The sequence below is a fragment of the Solanum verrucosum genome, unplaced genomic scaffold (genome assembly GCF_900185275.1).
Source record: "Solanum verrucosum unplaced genomic scaffold, falcon-dt-bn FXZP01000252.1, whole genome shotgun sequence".
Classification (NCBI taxonomy): domain Eukaryota; kingdom Viridiplantae; phylum Streptophyta; class Magnoliopsida; order Solanales; family Solanaceae; genus Solanum; species Solanum verrucosum.
This window is the reverse complement of record NW_026019988.1, coordinates 1-24182: the sequence shown is the minus strand read 5'-3', so window position 1 is coordinate 24182 and position 24182 is coordinate 1. Positions and strand designations below refer to the sequence as shown.

The 24182-nt window shown below is 34.3% G+C and overlaps 1 protein-coding gene and 2 pseudogenes across 1 annotated transcript; all 3 read right to left on the bottom strand.

The window, feature by feature from the left end:
• Positions 1–3033: 3033 nt before the first annotated feature.
• On the bottom strand, positions 3034–9803 carry LOC125818637 (uncharacterized). Its single transcript, XM_049498147.1, has 14 exons — positions 9717–9803; positions 9522–9623; positions 9068–9127; positions 8880–8944; positions 7977–8074; positions 7746–7797; positions 7365–7457; positions 6745–6855; positions 6057–6354; positions 5339–5787; positions 5095–5204; positions 4092–4150; positions 3826–4013; positions 3034–3230 (listed from the first exon to the last, which is right to left on the bottom strand). Exons 1-14 carry the CDS (start codon positions 9754–9756, stop codon positions 3042–3044), a joined length of 1914 nt encoding a protein of 637 aa, XP_049354104.1. The 5' UTR covers positions 9757–9803; the 3' UTR covers positions 3034–3041.
• Positions 9804–11374: 1571 nt separating this feature from the next.
• On the bottom strand, positions 11375–16913 carry LOC125819035 (T-complex protein 1 subunit beta-like; annotated as a pseudogene).
• Positions 16914–19741: 2828 nt separating this feature from the next.
• On the bottom strand, positions 19742–21504 carry LOC125818599 (uncharacterized; annotated as a pseudogene).
• Positions 21505–24182: the final 2678 nt, after the last annotated feature.

Genomic DNA, 24182 nt, shown 5'->3' with positions numbered 1-24182 from the left:
GACCATTCACAAAATATACTAATTAGACACGTAATTATAGAAACTATCATATTTATTATTTTGAAATTTATAAAAATGACAGAACTACTTAAAATGATTTGAAAATTATTTTGAATTTTATAAAACCAATTATTTCAAATCATTTAGAATTTAGGAAGTTCGATGATTAATTTATATTGTGGAGGTCCAAAATTAGGTGTCAACAATGCTCATATAACGGATAGTCATGTTTAGCTCTCGAGAAAGGTTTAGTAAATCACAATGATAGCATTTAGATGAAATTGGGAAGAAAAATGACCCAGAGTCTCAGATGTTGAGTACAAGTGACAACACCATTTAACCTTCAGTTGTGATAATTTATTATTAAGGAAGTTTCTTTGATTGAATATTCTATCTGCATTTCATAGAAACTTTGATCTATAAACAAACATTGACATAGAATTCACACGTTCCATAGAACTAGTGGAGATGCACGCAAGCTGACCCAGACACCACGGTTATTTATAAAAAAAAAAAAAAAGGATTCACAAGTGCTGTTTAAATACTAGAATCTGTCTTTATTAGTGTGTTAAGTTGAGAATAAAGGTATGATCTTAAAGCAAAAGATACCAGACTTGGTATCAAAGTAATGCTATAAAAACTTGTAGCTTTTTCATAAACTAATTGAAGTGCTAAATGATATATTCTTAATTTTCGTTCTCTGTATATATATATTCTTTGATGGTCCCACTGATCTTATCGTCTCTTTGAATGTCAATTCTTCAGGCTGATGCTAACAACAGTAGAGCAGCCGAAGTGGCTGAATGGTTACATTCTGTCATTGATATACCTAGCTCTCCGTTAGGTACAACACCACATGAAGAGTTGACACAGAAAATACATTTTGGTATTCCACATACATTTGCCGAGAGTACTAGTAAGGAAGATTATTACAAGTACTACGAGCCCCGTGTGGTTTCCATTGGTCCAATCCACTATGGAAAACCTCATGTTGCACCCATAGAGAATTTTAAGCGGAAAGCAGTGAGGGAATTAGCAGAAAGAGTAAAATATGAGGTATCCATTGAACAAGTGTATGCAAGTGTTGAACAAGACTTGCTCAGTATTACTAAGGAGTGTTATAATGTGTCTCGTTGGCACGGAATTTCTGACCGTGATTGGTGTCTGATGATGTTCCTTGATGGCTGCTTTGTTATTGAATTCATCTCCAACAACAATATAACTACTACTCTACTAGTGGCAGGAGGAACTCGTTGAATACCATGAAGAAACATGATAGTGATTTGGTGCATCGTGACCTTTTATTGCTTGAAAATCAATTGCCTTTCCAAATTCTAGATACGTTAGCACTTGCATTTAGAAGTGAATGGTTTACTTTGCACTTTTTAACCTTAAGATTCCTCCAAATGCCGTTGTTAATGATATCTTCTGCTCCAAGTACTTCTACATTAACTGATTATATCGAAGAAGCCTCTTGTCGTTGTCCACTTCAGCAGGGAGACGCTACAGATCCTGTACATCTTCTTCAATATTATAGAGACTTATGGATCAATGTTTTATTTAAAGATGATATCAAAGAAGAAGAAGAATAAGAAGAAAACAAAGAAGAAGAAGATCATTCACCTTTCTCAGTCACAGAGTTGAAGAAAGTAGGCATTCGATGCAGCTGTGCGATATCAGATCATCACATTTTCTTTTCCCCAAAAGACATCCATTTTAAATCATCTATGTTATCAGGGTATTTGTTCCTTCCACAACTAACTATAGATGAATGGACTGTGACCTTGTTTTCAAATCTACTTGCTTATGGATATTCGTCCAGCATGCTATATAAATCCTCTGGGATCTCATCTTACTTGAGTTTCATGTGTATGTTAATTAATGGAGAGGAAGATGTTAAGGAGCTGAGAGCCAGGGGCATACTCAAGGTCAACTTCAAAATTGGCGATGATCAAGTGGTTAACTTCTTGAGAGATATAACAGCACATAATGAGTCCAATCATGAAGCTATTAACTATGTCAAACGACAGATTTCTACTTACTTCAAAAGTAAAAATCTCCTCCCTCTACGAGTTGGCTATGCTGAATTTAAGCAAAGGTACTTTAGTGGTCCCTGGAGTTTCCTTGTGTTCCTTGCTGTTATTTTCACGGTTAGTATGACTGTAGTTCAGACTGCCTTCACAGGCATTCAGACATATAAAAAAAATTGACTATGTACCCCTATCAATATTTCATTCCGCTTTTTTCTTGAGCTCATGTATCTTAAATGAGTTGTATTTGAATAAAACAATAACAAGTCCTTGTTTGGCTGCATATTTGTATGTTGTATCTTGATTGTGTTCTTATTACAATAGTAGAAATATGGAAATGTTAAATGAGTTTACTTGATGAAAACTCATGGAATTGAATTTGTGAACTTAGAATGGAATGGATTTGTTGAAAAGCAGCACAGCCTTTTGTGATAATGTCTAGTCATGTTTTGATCTCAAACAGCTAACAGAACAGTCATGATTTGTACGTGCCAAAACGTTTTTCAAGTGCAGAAAGATCATGAGAAATTTAGAGCAGATGAAAGACCAAAGTCTATGGCTATCACAACATTCCAGATTTTTGAAGTTATGTAAGACTTTTGACATTTGCCCATATAAAGTGTATTGTATTGCAACATAAATTATAGACATCCATGAAGGCAAAAGTGGATCGTGGATTTAAACCTAATAGGCTCAACCTTTAGAAGTGTTTAGATTTTGATATTTTCCACATGTATAAAAATGATGGGTTTAGTTGAATCCGCCTCTGGAGAAAGGTTAGTCAATAACAATGATAACATTGGAAAGAAAAATGACACTATCAGATGTTGAGAATAACACCATTTTCTCAACACTATCAAATGTTGAGAAAAATGCTGTGTTTCTCCCCAACTGTCAATAACAAACAGCATATATACATTAATCATAAGTTTATTTGTTTCAATTTTCTTTCTCAGAAAATACACATTTTTCCATAATTTTCAGACCAGTTTGAACAATTTTATCTATGCATTAGAGGCACTCTGCAAATTGAGGAGCTCCTAAGTCAAGCTCTTGTTTCATGATGCAGTTCATAAACCAGTCACTGCTGAAAGTCCATATTCCCTTCTTCACTGCTGACAATGCTTCATCCACGTCTTCTTCACAAGCAACGAATATTGTTTTAGATTCATCTTTCACTTGATTGAGTCCACATATAACCTGAGAATTTGATAAGAAATGCACGTAAAAATAATGCAGGGGAAATTAAACATGTCTGTTGGGATAAATATTGTATGTATCTAAAAGTGTCTACACAATAGATGCTCAGCAAAGGGAAGCCTTATGCACTAAACTCCCTCTATGCACGGGACTACTGGAAGAGCCAGATCACATTGGATCTTATGTACGCAGCCTTACTTGCATTCCTGCAAAAGGCTGTTTCTGCAGCTTGAACTTATGACCTCTTGGTCACACCATGAAATTTTTGACCATTGTGTCAAGGCTCCCCCTTCTCCAACATATGCTCAATGGAGCTATAAAACATAAGGATGTCCTAAAACCAAATTCTGCTAAGAAAGTTGACCAGCGCTTCTAAATAACTTAACTTCATTTCCTTTAGTTTCAATTTTTTCTTGTTGTGGTTTTCTTTCAAGTAGAGAGAGCTGAAGTTTGACATGATTGGAACAACATAAACCTCATTTCTTACAACTATGTTTAAGTCCTAAACAAGTTGAGGTCAACTATATGAATCCATAAACAACATTTTGAATATTCCAAAAAATGCTTGCTCGATTAATAAATATTACTAACTCACATTGCCTCCTGCAGATTTTACAATGGCTGATAAGGTACCAACTGGAGGATGAACATGAGCTGCAAGACATACGTCATAACCCTTGAGAAGAGCTTGGGGGTATGCTTTTGCTCTAAGAACTGCCCCTTTTAGCTCACTTCTGTACTTAAGTTCATAGTCTTCATCCCTCAAAATAAAAGGCATTTCATCTGAAAAACCCAATGGCAACTGATCAACAAATGTCAAAAATATTCCAATTAAGGTAAAAAGTAACAGTTTTTACCCACCTAAAAATTTGCCATTTCGGAAACTTTCTTTCAACCAATTTGGTGACAGTATCCAAGCTCTGATCACATTTCCACAAGATCAAAAACAAGAAAACATGAAATCAAATTTAGGAGTCTAGATACTTACAAGAATTTAGGTTGCAAGTTCTGGAAACTCAAAAAGTAAAACTGGACAAAAAGAAGTGAATGGATGAAGTATTGTCCATACATTTAAGAAAATAAAGACAGTAGACCTTACTACCGCCAAAGGTAGGGTAAGGTTTGCGTACACCCCACCTTCCCCAGACCCCACTTGTTGGACTACACCAGATATGCTGTCGTTATTGTTGTTGTAAAGATAGTTGACCTCAGTTCAAAAACTCAAAGGACATTTAATAGTATCTTAACACTTTGGTACCACTATGCACAGTAGCTTCAGCTATGAATATATACCCCTTTTACTAAAAGCACAACAACAAAAATCAACTTATCAAAAACTTGTCCTATAAATGCAGACCTATATTTTCTCATAGTTTTAGGATATTTTGCACAAAATGTTCCTTAATCTCTTAATTGAACATGCTGTGACAATTTTGTACAGGCTCTTAGGATGTCCATCTTGGAAAAATATCCTTTTCATAAAGGAAAGCTGAAAGCAATCTTAAGAAAGAAAATACTCATCAATTAACCTGAAATAAACCTACGAAGCACAATACTGATCTTTGATTTGATCGTTCCTCATCAACTGTAGTTCACATGCCCATGGCCAGTAATGCGAGAGACTTAAAACCTGGACTTACTCCTGACTATTCTGAACTAGTACTATAGCCTAATTAACATAACTTTATGTTTTTTTACCTCTCCTGGTTTTATGTCTTCAAATGGTCAGTTTTGGTTTTTCTTCCCCTCTCAATATTACTACTGATAAAGAACAACAAAGTGGCCTAGCAGAAACAGTGGACATAAGAAAATAGGAAAACAACAAATCTCCATGTAAGGAATAGTCAAGATAAAAGAAACTGACCCTGAGCAGAGAGCAGAGCAGAAATTCAAAGTTTTCCTCACTTTGCCAGTGACTACGTGTGTGCTTAAACTTCCATCAGCAGTAACATCTCCACCAAGGTCTCCAATTATCTGCATATTCAGCATAAAATGTGCATTTAAAAGGAACAATAAGCATAGTTTACAAAATTATATTAGGAAATGGGTTAAACATCAAATAATCATTAAAACAGTATCTGGGAAGAGAGTAGGCAATTAGAGTATACCTTGGTCAAATTTGCCTTTTTACTATCATCAGCAATGTTCATCAGCATAATTCTGAAGTTTGTCCCTCTTGAGGAAATACCTTGACTACTATGCCCTTCATATGTCAAATTAACTGCTGTAGCTTCTACAGCATTCTTTTCCAGAAAGTGGCTTGTCAAATGATCCTTGGGAGTAATACCTACCTGACATTTGCTCTTAGAGATAGCAGAAAAACTGTTCCCCGAAACACTTTCTAAGCTAATGTCCTTAGAATGCAAGTCACAGTCAGTTTGATGGCCTCCCTTTATTTTTTTGGATTTAACAGAAGTATGTGAGGTTTCCCAAGTCCTCTTTTTTGATCCTGACGCTGAACAGGAACATTTATTCAGAAGAGTTTGGCTTTCCATTTCATTAAATCCTATATGTCCATGTTTGCTGCTCCCGATAGCACCATCTCCAGGTTGAAAATCTTGAAAGAAATACAGAAAATGAGATTAGCGCTACACATGGAAAGATAAGTCGTAATATGCTTCTAAACTTACTTTTTTCTCTAAATTCAAAAAATTACTAAAAATAATGTTGATGCACCCAGGCATTTAAGGGTTATAAGATTACTGAATGCACCATGTAGCTAGCAACTTATTTTGATGTGTGCAAATAAGTAATTGTTGCAAGGATACAAAAAACTTACCATGCAGTTGATACAAGATGAAAATTAAAAGCAGTAGCTTCACTTACCATAGTAGTTAGAACCCATGGTTTTAGTTGCCTGACTTCTTCCTAGGGAATGGTTATTTCCCTCAGACGGAGTATCCCTTTGTTCTTGGAGAATTGGAGATTGGCAATCCTCTCTTAAAGGCTTTAAGGGGAATTTCAGATTTAGATACACTGCAGAACTCTGTAAGTTATCCTTATTGAAATGAGAAATCATGAGATTTGAACCACCAGGAAAGCACAATGCTTTCCGAATATCAGCCTTGATAGGAAGCTTGCGAGCTCTGCCTTTCGTGTCAACTTGACCAATAACTGAAAATCCCTACAGATATTTCATATTATCATAGAGTGTAGGAGCAACAGTGAAAGCATGTGCATATAAATCAATGGTCATTGATCAGATCGCAGAATAGCCAGCATTTATGCACCTGTTTGGTTTGTATTATCTGCATCTAATTATTCAGAGAAATGCAGAGGGATATATCAGAAGATAATCCCATGATGCATTTTGATATTTGGATTTCTTGACTAGATAAAGGGTCATAAAAATTATGAAACTTATGTTACAAAGCATGCTTTTTGGTAGTCTTTTATATTAAGAAAATACTTGTTATGTATTTCCTTTTGGAGAGACAGATGTTACTAATGCGTAATATTTTAAAACCAGCCTTGATTGGTTATATTTCTCTTACAAACATCATTGAAGGTTTACCTGCTTAAGCCAAAATCCTTCAGACTCCTTATCTCCCCAGCAAAGTACTGTTCGAACACCCACATGTTGCAATCTTTTCCTCAACTCCAAATAGATTAAATAACCAATCCCCTGCAAGCTCAGGGTGTTAATATTGTCCCAAGTTCCTATATCATTGAGCATTATCTAGTATGGAAATTTGTCAAAATTAATTGCATGCACATGAATTGGAAAGTTAAGTTTTTCAAACTTAAAAAAAGGTGCACCTTGTTTAGAAATTCAGAATAGTTATGAAGGGATTGTTGAATGATGTGTACCAAAGCTAGAAGCTTAAACTGGTAAAGAATGGGCACTCTTATTTGGTTAATTTGAGTCTATAATAGGCATCTCTCCTAAAAAGAATAAAGAAAAGTAAATAAAGAGTAAAGAAGATGAAGTTTTTTAACAAGTTTAAACAGAACACTACATCAATGTTTGTCACAAAGTTACACAGTTCTGACAGAAATATTTTCAATTTTGCATCATTTCTCTCGCAAGCATGAGAGAAATGATGAGTGTATTCTAAAGCCAGACTATGAATCAAAACGACAATCACAAATCAACATAAGATTCATATTAAAGCTAGAGAACAACTAGAGGACCTTGAGTTGGTAAACTGATTTAACAGCCGCAAGAGGAACCTCAGCAAATTGCATATCAGCTGGGATTATTTGATAAGTGATTGCTGCAATAACCTTTGACATAATGAAAAGCAAAAAAAGGGATTAGAGCAGAATTTCAGTTAAAGCAACGTGCAGTCAATCATGACTATTGATATAAGGTGTAGATTGTAGACTATAGTATAAAACCAGAAAATCTTCGCAAGAACACAGACTTGTTCAGTTAAATAGTAATGTTAATACATACAAATCATCTATATGCATGCCATCAAGTTTGATGACCTTGAGGATGGAATATTTTTCATTCCACTTATCCCACCTAGCACATAATAAGCACAAGTGCAGTAATGCTTGAGAGTATACCTCCCCAGGGTCTATGTCATCCTTGGTTTTCAGAACTAGCGTGCAGTACTTCCTGCAAAAGCAATCAACATTCAAAATGAATACAGATTCTCATCCATCTGAAATATTGTGAAATCCAACAGACTATAATATTTCTTTTGCAGAAAATGATAGCAACAATGCAGGATTGTACTAAATGAGCACAGACAAAACATATCAGTACACAAGAAAAAATCAACTACATGCTTATACCCATTTGATACACATTTTTCAAGGAATTGTGATTCTTTTCCTGTGTTTGCAGCATAGTTCATGGCCGGAAGCTCTTTAGAATAAATGCTCAATACTTCCTGCCACAGCATAGACAAAAACAAGTGAGGAATATACAAGGAACCAACTCAGTGCAAGCAGAACTGCCAATTAGTCTACAACTATCAAACTGGGTAAAAGATAAGCACAAACAAGCAACAGAGCAAGAAAACACAGCCTTCATTTGAAATACAATGCATAAGCAACACAACTAACATAATTTGTTATTTTCTGATTTTGTCAACCAATGAACATAGAAAGGGCAATTAATCACAAATGCACAGACATAGCGGATTTCCCCTACCACCCTATGTTCAAGTTTTTACCTAGTTGATATCAATGCATCTATAGGTTGATACTCTACACAAACATATTAAATTATGGACCAATTCATACTTAGAATGTCAGCCACCATTTTCTGGCAGAACTTTGTTGAGTACTGGCAGAGACAAACAGGTAGGTATCTTCGAAAATACAGAGCTAGTATTAACCAAACAATCATTTTCTTTGGAGAATGGTACCCCCAGATTTGCATAATGCTGTAAGCAAAATGCCCAACCAAATTCTTATCAAATTACCATTTCATTTCCTCAACAAGTTTCAAGTGCAAGAGCAAGACTCATGAGTAAGGTTGTGTCCAAGAACTAAGCTAAAGGAACTATACGCACATGCTACAAAAGTCTAAATATGATTAAGGAATCAAGCATAATGTATACATAGAATTCATATGATTGACATGAAGTAGCTTGGTACTAAGGCAAGGTTGATTGAATTGAATATACACACTGCACTCAAAATACCTATAAACAAACATAGGCATACACACACATGAAAAGAAGGAATTACCTGAAGTAAAGACTTGGTTTTTCCATCATCATCTTTGGGATTAATGAGCACAAAACAATAATTTCCTAATCGCCACAACCCCAAAACAAAATCAATCATTTCACCAATCAAGAAAAGTTATAGACAACAAATTCAATAAAAAGAAGAAAAGGAGAAATTCATCCCAACAAAGAATCAATACTCCATACCATTTTCCTCATACTCAATAGGGTTTTTGCATTCCTTTGAATGATTCCCACCATCCACAACTACAAACACATTAACAAAAAGTAAACAACTTTATAATATTACCAATAATTCTCCTTCAATCCCAAAACAAATACTAAAAAATACACTTTTTCAGTCTGTCCCAAAATGAGTGTATTTTTCTATAATTAGTAAGTTCTCTAATTCCAACATTCTACCTGACAAGTTTATAACCACAAGATTTTAAAAACTACACGCGTCTTTATATTAAGACCACACAATTCAAAAGTTTATCTTTTTTTTTATTAAATTCCATGCCCAATCAAATTAAAACACTTAAATTGAAATGAAAAGAGTACTAACACGATTCAAACAGCATCAAATTTTCAGTATACATCAGAAAAGTTGTATAAACCACAGATTTATTACCAGAGGTAAACAACAACAAAAAGTTACCAGAAATTTTGACTTCGACATTCTTTGACAAAGAAATATTGAGACTATTTTCGTTTAACTCTGAGGTGAACTTCCCAGCTTCCACAACAACCTCGCAATTTCCTTAAAATTACAACAAAAAAATGAAAAAAAAATTAGAGATTATTATGAGAAGATCAGTGAACTGTTACCGGAAATTTTTTGGATGATTCTTACCGATGGGAATCGGAGAAGAAGAGGGTTTTTTCGGTGCCATTGCTTTTGTTTTTTGAAAAATGGAGAAAAAATGGTGGGAAATGAAGAGTTCTTATATTTATAAGGGAGGATTTCAGCGGGAAAAGGGAGTAGTTTTTGAAAATTTGGATTTGGATAATGACACTTTGGTTCCTTAAATAATGACAAAACTATAGTACTCCTTAAATTTAATGCTTTGAGAAATGTGAGTATTAAATATTGAACGTTTCCTTGTTTTATATTAGTTGAATTAGTAAAATTACCTTTTTATTTATGATTTTTGTAAGTACTATGCAAATGAAAAGTGACCAACTAATATGAGACGGAGGAAGTAATATTTAATAGGAAGGGTAAAATAGACACAAAAAGGGTAAATTATCTCCTGGTTTTTTTAAACTGGACAACTATTTTTAATATAGTGGACAAGTAAAAATGGACGAAGGAAATATCTACATAAAATAATATTCCTTCTGTCAAATAATAGTTGTTCACTATTGACATGACACAAAAATAAAAAAACAATATATGATAGGGATAATTTTACCACAATCACCCTTATTAAATATAAGTCATCTAAATATTGAAAAATGAAGATATCTTCTATAACAAGTCTCCATCGTGCTTAATTTTATCATATTCAAGAAAATGATTGACAAAGATTTTCCTTGAATTGGGCTAACTTTTTTTAAGCTAGCGTTTGACCATAGATTTCCAAATTTTTTTGGCAAATATTATTTGGGTGAAATTTCACCATGTGTTTAGCCATAATATTTGGGAAACATATTTGACTTTTTTAGAAAAAATGTGATTTATACCCATAAATTTTTAAAACTATCAAAACTAACCATAAATTTGTATTACAAGTCAATTGGATCTTCGTTGCAACAAATAACAAGTAGTGTCCATAACACTAGAGCAATGTGGTAGTTTGGAGTGAGTGCAACAACCAACAAGCATCATTCCATACATCGTAAAGTAGACAAAGCACATAACTTTGTTACCATGGGTCAATTGTTCATCATTTTCATCAACAATCATATCATCACTTTCATATTCACTGAATATTTCATCACTATTTTGGTGTTCACGTAAAAAATTATGTAATACAACGCAAACAACTACTATAGAGGATGTTTTTGTAAAAGATAAAAGTTTGGTATAAAATTTTAATTTTTAAAATATCCCAAATAATGAGATTTGGCCCAAATACTAGAAAAAACTAGTATTTGGGAATTTGGGATATTTGCCAAATAATGACAAATTATATGAACAAACACTATTTGCCAAATTCCCCTCCAAATATTACTTGGGAAATCTATGGCCAAACAGGCCTTAAGTATCTATACACATTACCAACTCTTTCATGCTTGAAATGACAAAATCACTAGTGTTGATAGAAAACAAGTACATGTCTAGAGTAATAGAACCATGCATTTACTTAAAACTTACATGATGAAACAAACCAAAGCATTTCCTCAAAAAAACAAAAACAAAAACAAAAACAAAAACAAAAACAAAAACAAAATAAACTACTCAACGTAGTGCATGGTTCCAATAGCAATCTATCATTTTGGTTCGTTTACGACTGTCAACACCTACCTACCATCTCAAATTCTCAAACCATAATAATATGTGTTTTTTTACATTCCCTCCCTCCTCCGGGGGCGCAAGTGATGATCTCGTCAACCCTTAGGATCATCTCAGTGACCTCAGTGGCAGAGAGCAATACTGCCTGTTTCACTTTGAATGACTCACATATTCCTAGCTCTGACATATCTCCAACCTGCCCAGTTGAATAAGTGAATTTAGACTCTTAATAAGCAAGCAAGAATTTGATCATCAAATGCAAGTGCTATGGGGAATGGAAACAAGATGAAGAACAAAAACAAAGAAAGCCCCCTCCTGAGTCAGAAGAGAAAAGGACAATTTATCGTCGCTTCACCCTTTTCATTCAAGCCACACAAGGAAAAAGACTTTAAGATCCATCTCTTCCATTTCGGTTAATGTCAATTAACTCACCTATTGCTTCTTATTCTATAGTTTGCAAACAACCTTTGGGCATGAAAAAATGAGGTTAGAGTAAGGCCAACAATAGCTGCTGCTTTACCGTTAAAAGTGTTCAGTACTAGAACTATTGTCAAACTAGTAAAACAAAGGACACTTATGGCAAGAGGTAGGAAAACAATGATTCATCCACAAGAGAGAGAGCGGCAAACATTAACTTTATCAAACATCGATCAAGTTGCAAACAAATTAAGCACCAGCTATTTAAAGTCAACTGGTGGTTATGGTGAAATCTCTCAAGAAGGAAAACAGATCTGACTAGAGATTTACCAACTAGAGCTAACTTTAGGATATCGCATCAGTTTTAGCTTTTTATCGTTTCCATCTTGAACTTATTTTAATCCTTAAGGTAAAGTCGAGCAAAAAGAAAGCAGAGACAACAAGCTCAGAACAGCTCCATACTCGAAACTGTTCTGAACTCATAGCATGACAACAAAGTTCATTTAAAAAATCTTAAATCAGTTACTCACAGATCCAGAGATGACATCAATTCCTCCATTGCTTTCGTCCTTGTGGTGTTCAGCACGAAGCTGAGCAATCAGCTCAGCACTGTCTAACCCAGTATTGTTGGCAATGGTGGTTGGAATTGCCAAAAGTGCATGGATGAAAGCCTCAATTGCATGAGACCTTTTACCTGGAGTCTTCTTAGCTAGTTCATCAACCGCCTTAGCCATCACCATCTCGAGCCATCCACCTCCAAGTAGAACCCTGCTGTCATTTACTGTCTGAGATAGTACACACAATGCATCATGCAGAGATCTTTCAGCTTCATCCAGTACATGAGGGCTGAAAAAAAGAACAAACGGAGATGTTAACAAGGAAACACATCACAAGTAGAACATATCATCATATTTAAAACCCAGTAAGGAAAACACAAAAAGTCCAGAAGAATGCAAGGTGGGCCAATTACCATCAGATCCATTTTCAGAGAACACAAGCACTAAGGAGTCGAGGAGGTCCTCTAGTAAAAGTAAAAACCAACAGTCGAACAATGCTTCTTTTTCTTTTACATAAAAAATAATTATCCCTAGACTTCAAGAACAAATTTAAATGCTCAAACTACCTTTAAGAGGAGGGAGAGGTAAAAATTATGCGTCTACAATGTCTTGGTTTAATACTCACACAAGGGACATCACAGTTATGCATAACAAGCTTGCACAAGCAACTGAAACATATGAAAATAAAAGGCAGACACCATAACACCAACTCACCTTGCACCTCTCAGAACAATTGTACATTCCTGTCCCATTGCAACCCCAGAGAAGTGGACCAGCTTATCTTCACCAATCATGATCTCCTCGATAAGTTTGCAGTGGCCAAGTTTGACGGACTCTGGGTTATCAAAGGTCGATGCAATTTCTTCCCCAGTAACTAAGCCCAACCGCTCAATACCATCAAAGTCAGCATGCTCTATTGCAAGTATTCCAGCATCAGCAAATAGTTCCTCTGGGAAATTGTAGATCAGCTGTCGGTTAACAAAGCAATTTATTCCATGACTAATAATCTTTTGCACCTTCTCTCTCATTTTTTCCTTTTCAGCTGCTTCTAGATCAGCAACCTTGGCCATTGAGTCAACTCGACACGTGCACCATATATCTTCACTTTATCTGTATCCATAGCAGTATTTGCCACCAAAATCTTAGCACTTTCTATGCGTTTTGGTTGGCCAACCCCAATCTTTTTGTCCAAAATAAACCTACAAAAAGAAACTTTACTACCACTTCAAAAGAGTATAAAATAAAAAGCTTTTCCTAGACACATAGATTTGTCATTCATCAAGAAAAAGGAACTGCCGTAACTTATATTTCATTGAGGGGGGGCTGGGGTAACAGGAAAAACTTACAACTTGTACATAACGCCAGAAAGTAATTCCATATCAAGTCTGGATTATATGGTTTGGGATCATTTAATGTGGATTGAGTGTTTCAGTTACTCTAATCTAGAGAGTAACGGAAGAAACAAGCACCAATCTAGCCAAGTACTGGAATTAGTTAAGGCCAAGAAATGTAGGCTCATGATGGCTCAAGGCAGACTCTTCTACAATTAGTTAAGGCCCAAGAAAACCAACTATATGGACATCAGATTCATCAACTGAAGGATACAGTAACAATTGCAGTGGAATCACATTGAATAAACAGGCCTGTTTTCACCAATGTAAACAAAGAACAAAGATGCAAGAATCAATAAAGCACTACAGTCATATGTCTTAAAATCAGAAATTACCATTTTTGAGAATGAAGAACAAATAAATCAGAAGAGCCTAGACATGGGAAGCCTATGCATATAGTAGTAAATAGTTCAAACCAGAAGAAAACTTGAGCTTATTTACTCACCCTTCATCTAAAAATGAATCCTTCAATGACCCTCCAGGTTTCTTAATTATCTAGATTGCTTCAAGATTGGTACTTCCCTGTTATTACAATCAATTTAGCAAAAGATTGAAAACACGATATATGAATAAAACTAACAAACGGAAGGGGATGGGAAGAGATAATGAGAGAGCACACATCTTTCTACCAATAGATAAGTGATAGACTCATTTTCATGTTAATTTTTCACATTTGACAATATAAAGCAGAAGTTGATGAACTTATTCGCTGAAAGAAAGCGAAAAAGTCCTAATTTGGCGAAACCAAATCTCTAACCCTTCGAAGAAAAATATTTAGTGTTTGACCAAGGAAAAAAGAAAGACTCTGTTTATTTATAGATAAGGAAGAGGAAAACTAAGTTTCATTCACATTAGAATTTTGAATAATGCAGATCGACCAAGATCACACGATTAAAAAGAAAAAACATTTTCTTTGTAAGTCGCTAAAGCAGATGAAATATTGACCTTTAACCTCATAACCGCATCAACAGCCAGTTTTGCAAAATGCTCCTTGTCCTGAGACAAGATTTTTGAGCTCAAAGTAGTCCTTGCAATATTCATCAAGTCTGATCTGAACTTCTCTGCAACAAATAAAGGAAATGACCATATCATAATGAGAAAAAGCAAGATGAATAAATAACTCTTGGACTGATTGATTATCAACTACTAGCATCCAGAAAAAAATTATCTTGGCATTGTTCAAAGAGAAAGTGGTGTACCATTAAATGTGTAGGTTCTCTGCTATGATGTTACATACAACTGACAACTCAAGCAACAATACCTGCATCCTGCTTGTTATCCACGACCTTCTGCTCCAGAACATTGCGGGCACACTCAGATGCCATCTGGAAACCTAATATAAAGAAACAAATAAACTATTGATAGGTAGCACTAAGCATGAACCAGATTAGGTACCTCAGATACTATCAACTTAACATATAACTAAGAAATAGGAACTAGATACGTTTTGGCTTGATAAGCAGAAAAGAAAAATATTTTAGCTGCTTTTTGGATGGAAATGTTGGGGTGTGAAGGAATTTATGCCACGTCTTGGCAATATCTCCTTTATAGTTGTTTATGTTTTTAAAAGTAGGTATCTAAGCCAGCTTACATAGCACCTCGACTATTCTACCAGGTACCTTCTACCTCCTTACAAGGCAATCTCTTCCTACCGAGACTGACAGACGGAAAGAAATCAATGTAAAACAAAATTTTCCCAAGAATTCAGCATTCAATCACTACACATGTTACTAATGTACAGATACCTAGGAAGCTAGGTACTTATGTCTGGTGCAAACTTTAAGCCTATCATAGCATTCAATATCATCCAAGGATAAATAGTCGAGCTTTTTCTAGATTAACAACCATCAAGCATCGGAAAGCAAGAACACTAGATGCTTCAATAGATAAAAGAAAAGATGCCCACTTAAAGACAAAACAGCAAGCAAGTACTGCAGTAATGGTACACAAGAAAACTCAATGAAGCAGTCTATGAGCAGTTTGTACTCTACTATTCTGAATATAAGAAGCTTGAAGGAAGTGTCAATGATATACATACACAAGTGTATGCCTGTAGAAAACATGTTAAGACATCAGATCATCAGAACAAACCTGCTATAATTGTCATTGGATGAATTTTTGCGTTTACCAGCTTCTCTGCCTCCCTCAAAAGTTCTCCAGCCAAAACGACTACTGAAGTTGTCCCATCACCAACTTCATCATCCTGTACCTTGGAGATATCTTATAAAAGGTCAAGGCATAACATTGCATAAAATGACATCATTTTGTTCTCCGGGATCTTTCCTATGATGAAGTTTCAGTGACAATCTCATTCAACTATCTGTAAAAGGCCTTAATTAAGTAGTATATATCTAGCCTTTCTTTTAAATGATAAAAACATAAAAGAAAGTAAGTTGTGTAATCTTCCACTGAACCCCTATTACCTGTTAGCCATTTGTCTAGATGAACCTATTAAACACTATGTTCAGCGGATTCGTTTTTGGATACGATCCAACTTTACCTTGAACAATAGTGGCCATAGAGGTCAACAACCAACTAGTTACACTATTATTTCAAAAGACAGCAGAACTATCTAACGCCCATAAGAAAAATGCTCACTTACTTCAGGGAAAAAATACAAGGAACACAAAGACATCAAGGATACCAACAAGGACCTTGGCAGCTGGATTATCAATATGAAGGGACTTCAAAATTGTTGCACCATCATTGGTAACTGTAACGCTGTGCCCTCTGCCTGTTGATTGCAGAATTTTATCCTACAAATTTTGAAACAAAATGAAGTATCTATCAAAACCACAATCCTAACTCTTCTCATTTCTTAATACCAGAAAATAAATAATCAAAAACTTAGTTCTTACCATTCCCTTAGGTCCTAAGGTTGTCTTTACCAAGTCAGCAATTGTCATTGCTCCAATAAAGGATGCCTAAATTTTGAAACACTCAAATGGTTTCAGAAAATCGAAGAATAATAGTCGTAAGCAGCTATATAACATGGCAATGCAACCAGTGAGTCTTTCTCACATGATGCTCGATATTTGGGTAACAAAATGAGACTTACCATCCTAGCTCGCTCACCCTTTTCCTCAGTGGCTTCATCTTTGAAGAGTTTGTCAATCTGAGAACTTAAAAAAACATTAGATATGGAATCCACAATCTTAACATTATTTAAAAAAAAAAAAAAACTTACAGCCATTAGAAAGAAATTGGAGATACCAAGCTGAAACTCAACAACTATTCAAAACAACAAAACAGTTGTAATATCAGAACACTGCAGAATCAGCTCAACAATAACTTTAATTATTCAAACCCTTAAAAAGACAAGATCTACTGCCCTTTTTCAACTCAAGTGTGAACCCTAAACAACTACCGATCTACAACATGATGTAGAAGCATTAGACCATGCAACCCAAATCTTAACAACAACAACAACATACCCATTGAAATCCCACTCCCACAAGTGGAGTCTAGAGAAAGTAGAGTGTATCCAAACCTTACCCCGCCTTAAGAGGTTCTCAAAAAACAATAGATAGTAACAAAACAAAAACTACAATACAATAATCAAGGTACAAGGAACAACAGAAATCACTAACTGTACAACAATCAACATTAACTTCTACAACAATCAACACTTAACGATATACTCTCCAAACTCCAACAATCTATGCCATACAGTTTGGCTTTTGCCTTCAAATTTCAACAAGCATTCAACTTGCAACTTACCATGTCATTGACTAAAATATTCAAACGAAACTGATTCTAAGGATGATAGACACTCATGACTCAACGCTACTTCATGAATACTCATTTAACACAAATGTCAACAGAGCTGCCTATAAAAACTTAATTACAGAAAGACGCAGTACATTACAATTTACAGCTCACAGATCACACAAATAATCACATAGTTGCATTTAATGAATAAAAAGAACTCTAATGTGAGCTCCTAGAGTGCTACTCGTGTTGTTTTCCACAAGTTTATTAGATTCCATTATTAATTTACCATCAAAATAAAGATTATGAATCTGAGTATATGGAACATGAAAAAGAATAGTTGCGAAATAGTAGTGGAATTAAGATTTTCATTACAAAATATCAAATAACTTTTAGGTGGAGAACATTGTATCCCCGCAGCCTACTGCTGATGAATTTAAATTCAAATTCAAATTAATCTAGTCAAAAAAATTTACGAACCAAATGGTTAAAACAAACTAGTAATACAGTATATTCACAGAGAAAACAAACTAGTACCTTCGAGGCGCGACTCGCTAGCGTGAGCAGTGGGCAGTGGCCACTGGCCAGTGAACTGAGCAGCGGCACCGGCTGGCCTAAGAGTGACTGACGAGAGTTAAGAGAAGTTGAGACTTGAGAGATGAGCTGCGTGGGGATTTTAGTTCAGGATTTCTGTCTTCTAAAATTTGGAAAAATTGGGTTTTGACTTGTGGGCAATATTTGAATACGGTTGCGAAATATTAATAATAAACTAAATATAAAGAGGGAAAAGCGAAGATAGAAGAAGGGGAGAAAGTGACAGAATAATAAGAGATCGTTTGGTAGAGTGTATAAGAATAATGCAAAATAAGGTATATTAGTAATGCTTGCATTAGTAGTGTTTATATTAGTTATGCCTGCATTATTTCTTATACACTGTTTAGTTTGTGTATTAGAAATAACAAATCTTACATAATTTCTATTAAAAAAATGTATGTTTACAAAAATACCCTTCACACTTCATTTTTTTGTACACTTCCTTTGCAACAAGGTTCTTTGCTAAAACATCAAAAAAGATTTCTTTGCTAAAACATTATTTACTCCTATTCTCTTATTTTTTTTCAAATATAAAATTAAATAGTTGTTACAATATTGAAATAAGATTTTCTACTATATTAGAAGAGTCAGTCCCTATTGGTATCAACATGTGTGTTTTTTGTCAAATTTCAATTTAGAAAGGATACTGTCGTCATTTCCATTAACTATTCAATTCTCAATATTGTGCCATCTGTTTTTGATTGCCACCACATTATAACAGGTGGCTTTCATGCATTTCCTTTTCCATTCCTCTTTTCTTCTTTTTGTATTTTAATCAATTCCTATCTGAAAAAATTATTGCTGTAATAAGCAAAAGGGAAAAGAAGGAAAAGAGAGTCTTGTCCATCAGCTTGCACTTGAATTTTTTTCATGTCTATAATGTTCTTTGAAGAATTATCTACTATGAATTGTTTCAAGAATTTGCAATGTTGTTATAAAATATTGTCTAAAATTTGTTATTTGAATTGTAAGTTACTTTATCTGCAATTTAGGAAGTATGGAATTAAGGGGGACATTCTTTTTTTTTACGAGGGTAGGAAGTTTGAATTGGTGTAACAAAAATCTAATATTTAAGTTTCTTATTCTTCCGCATTCAGCTTATTACAATCCTCTGTTATTGGAGTTCTGTTTTAGTTATTGAAGAATCAACTTGCAACTTCAAATTGTTTCAATTGATATATGGTCTTTTGATTCTAGAACATTGTTTCAAGGGAAATGCAAATTGAAGTGGTAGAAGTGATTATTTGTTCATTTAATTGAGCAGAGATCAATGTAAACATAAATATGCAATCGTGACGTTTTAGCCTTCCAATGGATCACTCTCTTATCACTGATCAATTCTAGATTATTCCATCCACATGCAATATAGAATTCACTTCTTCTATCACACACATTCATCAACTCATATATAAATTAACAATAAAAAACAGAGACCAGACAGAGAAATACAAGATAGATTAAACAACTGTCATAACAGCTACATAATTGCATTTCAGAATCTCAAAATTAAATGGCTACACGAGAATTTGAAGAGTTGTAATGACAACTATATAATTACATCTGCACTTAGCATTGACACAAGAGTTGAGATATTTTGATAAAACTTAGTTACACAAAAAGATTTAACATGCTCATGCGCACATTAATAATCGGAGGTGTCAAAAAATGCCACTGTTGTCACACTTTGAAGTGATTTCAAGCAAAAATTACTAAACTAGTGTAGCCACTTATATCATAAGTTCACCGTACTTCAAAGTTTATCATGGACAGCCATCCACATCATTGTCTGACGATCATGTTCACCCATACGTAAAAATAATTCCATCTTTTTATCATTTTTACAGTGAATCATTGCAACTTTTATACGTTGCTCTGTGGTGTACAACTCAAATGCAAGAGATTCAATGATAGAATAAACTTGACCACGAACATCAGATCGATCACGATCCCCCATCTTTTCAATCAAGGAACCAATTCTTTTGTCTTGACTTTCAGTAAAGTTTTTCATAACTTTCATCATACCCTTAAGAAATGTCTCACTATCATCCTCTACTATTTTTTTCCTTTTCTTGCTTTTCTCTTTCTCGTTAACATTAGAAGATGATCTTTTAGAATACTCACCTTATTTATGATTTTTTCGGGATCCAGCATGTTCATTTTCAGAACCAACAACATTTTCTCCTTCATTAAATACGCTAGGTCCAGTGACATTTTCAGCTCCAGTAAATGAACTAGGTTTGGTGAAATTTTCAGTTGTAGCAAATTTATCTTGTCCAGTGGCATTTTCAGCTTCTTCAGTACCAATTTTAGAGCTATGGTAAGCATTTTCTTCTTCTTCTTCATCATCATCAAGATCAACATCAATAAGAAATCCCAAACTCATGTCATTAGAATGTTGTGGAGCTTGACTCTTTTGAATTTCTTCAGTAGCATCTAGCGGCCCTTCAGCGAACTCTCCTGTTGCTCTATCCTTACCAAAGATTTCTTCCCAATCCCTAAACAGTGGCCATTTCTTAGTATTCATTTTCTTGGCTGGTGGATAAATCTAGAAAATTAAAAAATAAAATAGAACAATATGACATTAATTAATTGTAAAAGGATCTAAAAAGAGGCTAGATGCTACTGTATATGTGATGATAACAATTTACTTGATCACTAGTTTAAAGGCACATCAACTATGAATAATTAAAGTAACTAACAAGGAAAGTACCATATGAAATAACAAAAACATATTAATTACCTTTATAAAGTCAATCCAATGTTTTGGATCGTCAACTATTATAGTTCCATCATTATATTGAAATCCCAAATCACTTCGAGTCTTCAACAAAGCTATACTTCCATAGCATCTTTTCCAATATCTCATTTTATTTTTGATGTGTGGTTCACCTTTCAATCCACTTCTAGGATGATATTTGTGTATATAACGCTCTAACTCCATCAAGTGCCCTGGTCTAAAGGTTCCATTATCACCTCTCCAACCATTAGCACACAACTCTTTAAGCCCATCTAAAAGAGTTTGTTCTTCTTCTGAAATCCATGTCCTTCGTGTTGAAGGTGTTGTGTTGCTTGATTTTTTTGATTTCTTATTTGATGATGTTTGACTATTCATTTCGCCTGTAAGAACTTGTGCGACAGATTATCAAAAAAATTAGAAAGAACCAAATATCATAAGATTCACTATAAACTAAAGCGTACAACAAAAGAGATGTGAAGAGTACATAAGGGTGTGCAATTAAGGTCACAAAAAATCAAAAGTTTCTGGCAGTTAAACTATTTATACTAGGCCAGTTATAAAGAGCAAATGAAGTCCAAAAAGGTTCTATAGCTAATAAGTAGCAATATAGTTCAAAATGTAGTAATATGTCAATTGTTAAATCTTGCACTCCACATTGATTGAGCCAACTCATCCCTCCAAGTGGTCCACTCCTCCGACGATTCAATAACATCAATATTCTCGTGCTGATACTCCATTTGCTCTTCTATATCAATGTCTAAGGGATCCACTTTCATCTCTCTATGAATGAAATTATGAATCAAGCAACAAGCACTAATGATCTTGTTATGAATCTTAACCGAGTACCATGAAGAACTTCTAAGAATTCCCCAACGTCCTTTCAACAAACCAAATGCCCTTTCAATTACATTACGAGCTCTAGTATGCCTCATGTTGAAAAGCTCTTCTTAACATCGAGGCGATGGATTATCGCCACGCCAATCCTTTAACCAATATATATAGCCTCGATAAGGTGAAATAAATCATTTTCCATTCGTATATCCTCCGTCACACAAATAATAGTTACCTATAATATAAACATATAATTTAGTTACTAGTACCATTCTTTCTATAATGTAACTTGAAAGCATATAAAAGGCCTACCCTCATGAATTTTCAAACCATTCATTCGTACTATAGCATCTCGTAATACATGACTATCGGCAGCTGAACCTTCCCATCCAGGTAACACATAAGTAAAATTGAGATTTCTATCACAAACTCCCAAAACATTAGTTGTTATCTCTCATTTTCTTGTTCTATATCTTGGTTTGTGTTGGATTGGAACTCTAATGGGAATGTAAGTACCATCTAGTGCACCTAAACAACCCTTTAAGATAAATTATAGTGTTATCTCAAAATATATAATATTTTTCATAAACTGTTAAAACTGCATATTTTGTATATTAGTTAAAAGATGCTAAACGACAATTTCACCTACCTCAAACCATTTCCATCGATCTTCAATTCCATCCTCAAGTACCGGTTTAGGATTAACAAGTAGCAATGGAGCTAGTTTGAGAATAGCATTCAAGCATTCATTGAAAGATTGACTTACGCTCCATCCCGATCTAATATAATCAACCTTGATGGATCTATTTTTCTCATGATGAGCCAAGATATTTAAAAACATTGTTAATTTTTCGCTGCTTGACATACTTTTACTATCAGTCAGACCTCCAATATCTTTAGTTAAGAGAACTAAAGTGTGAAAGGCATTTCTATCCATTCTTAACTTATCGATACATACACTACCATTATCATTTATGATATAGTGTAAGTGAGAAATGATTTTCGGAACTCGAACACTCATACGATACCTAACTTCACGTCTGTTTTGACATCGTCTTCTTAGAGTGACCATAACTAGCCATGAAAAGACAAATAAGGAGAACAAGAACTTGTTGAAACAATATCTCCACGAGAATAATATATTCAATACCTGATAATGGTTGAAGATCCATAATAACACCTATATTTGCCATAAAAATAAGAATGAACACATATAAAGCTTTTAAATAAGTAGCTATGTGCATAAATTTATAATTTTCGACCATATAAAGAGTGAAATAGATGAACTCAAAGCATATTAAAAAACAAGCTAAACCTAAATATCATCATCAGATCTATTAACTTTGAACGACTGACTTTTTCACAACTATTTGCTAACTTAAAATTAACAAAACACTTTGATTGCATTCTAAAATGGTTGGCAAACTCTAAATAGTTGATTTTGATAGAGAAAGAATTATACCCAAATTGTGAAATAGAGGTAGAAAAATCAAATAATAATGAAAGATAAGAGTACTAACCTTTTGGAGATGAGCAAATAATGTTTGATTGAGCAGAAGGAAGAAGAAACTCAGCCTTGACTTTCCATTGACAAAGTACAGAGTAGATGAAAAGTTTCTAAAACAAGTACAATGGAAAATGTTTTTTTTAAAGGCTTTGAGGGTAGTTTTGTAATTATACAATATAATGCAAGTGTTAAAGTGCTATGTATTACTAATACCTAGAATTTCTTGGTATTAGTAATACATAACTTAATACACAATATAATGTATAACTAATGCAAGCATTAGTTATACATGACATAAAAAGGTGTACCAAACAAGGTATTACTAATACACACACCTAATACATGCATTATTTTTCCTAATACACTCTACCAAACGACCCCTAAGAGTAATAAGATAACATAAAGTAATATTTTTCCCTATTTTTAGTGTACATTGTAGGGGTATTGCCCCTTTTTATAGGAAAACAGTTCCTTGGAGAAGTGATCATTCTATAGTAATGGGCCATGGGCCATGGACATGCATATACATATATATTTATAACAGTCTCCCTTGAATATTCATGTATAAATTAAAGAGAGGTACATAAAACTGTTTGTAATACACATTATTTACTACCTCATATTAAAAACCTTATCAGGAAAACCCAGTGGGACAAAACCTGATTAAGGGAAAAAGAGTGCAACGTATATGTACTCTCCCTGATGAAAATATCACTTAATATCTCGTAGATGACGCATTCCAATCTTGTATCTCAGTTTCTCAAAGGTTGAAGTTGGCAATGCCTTAGTAAACATATCTGCTAAATTATCACTTGAACGAACTTATTGCACATACATTTCACCCTTCTTTTGAAAATCGTGAGTAAAGAAGAATTTTGGTGAAATATGTTTTGTTCTATCTCCTTTGATGTATCCTTCTCTTAGTTGAGTTATACATGCAGAATTGTCTTCATATAATGTTGTTGGAACACCTCATTTTAAAGAAAGACCACATGTTTCCTGGATGTGTTGGGTTAGTGATCTTAACCACACACATTCTCGACTTGCTTCATGGATGGCTATTATCTCTGCATGATTTGAAGAAGTAGCAACCATGGTTTGTTTTATTGAACACCA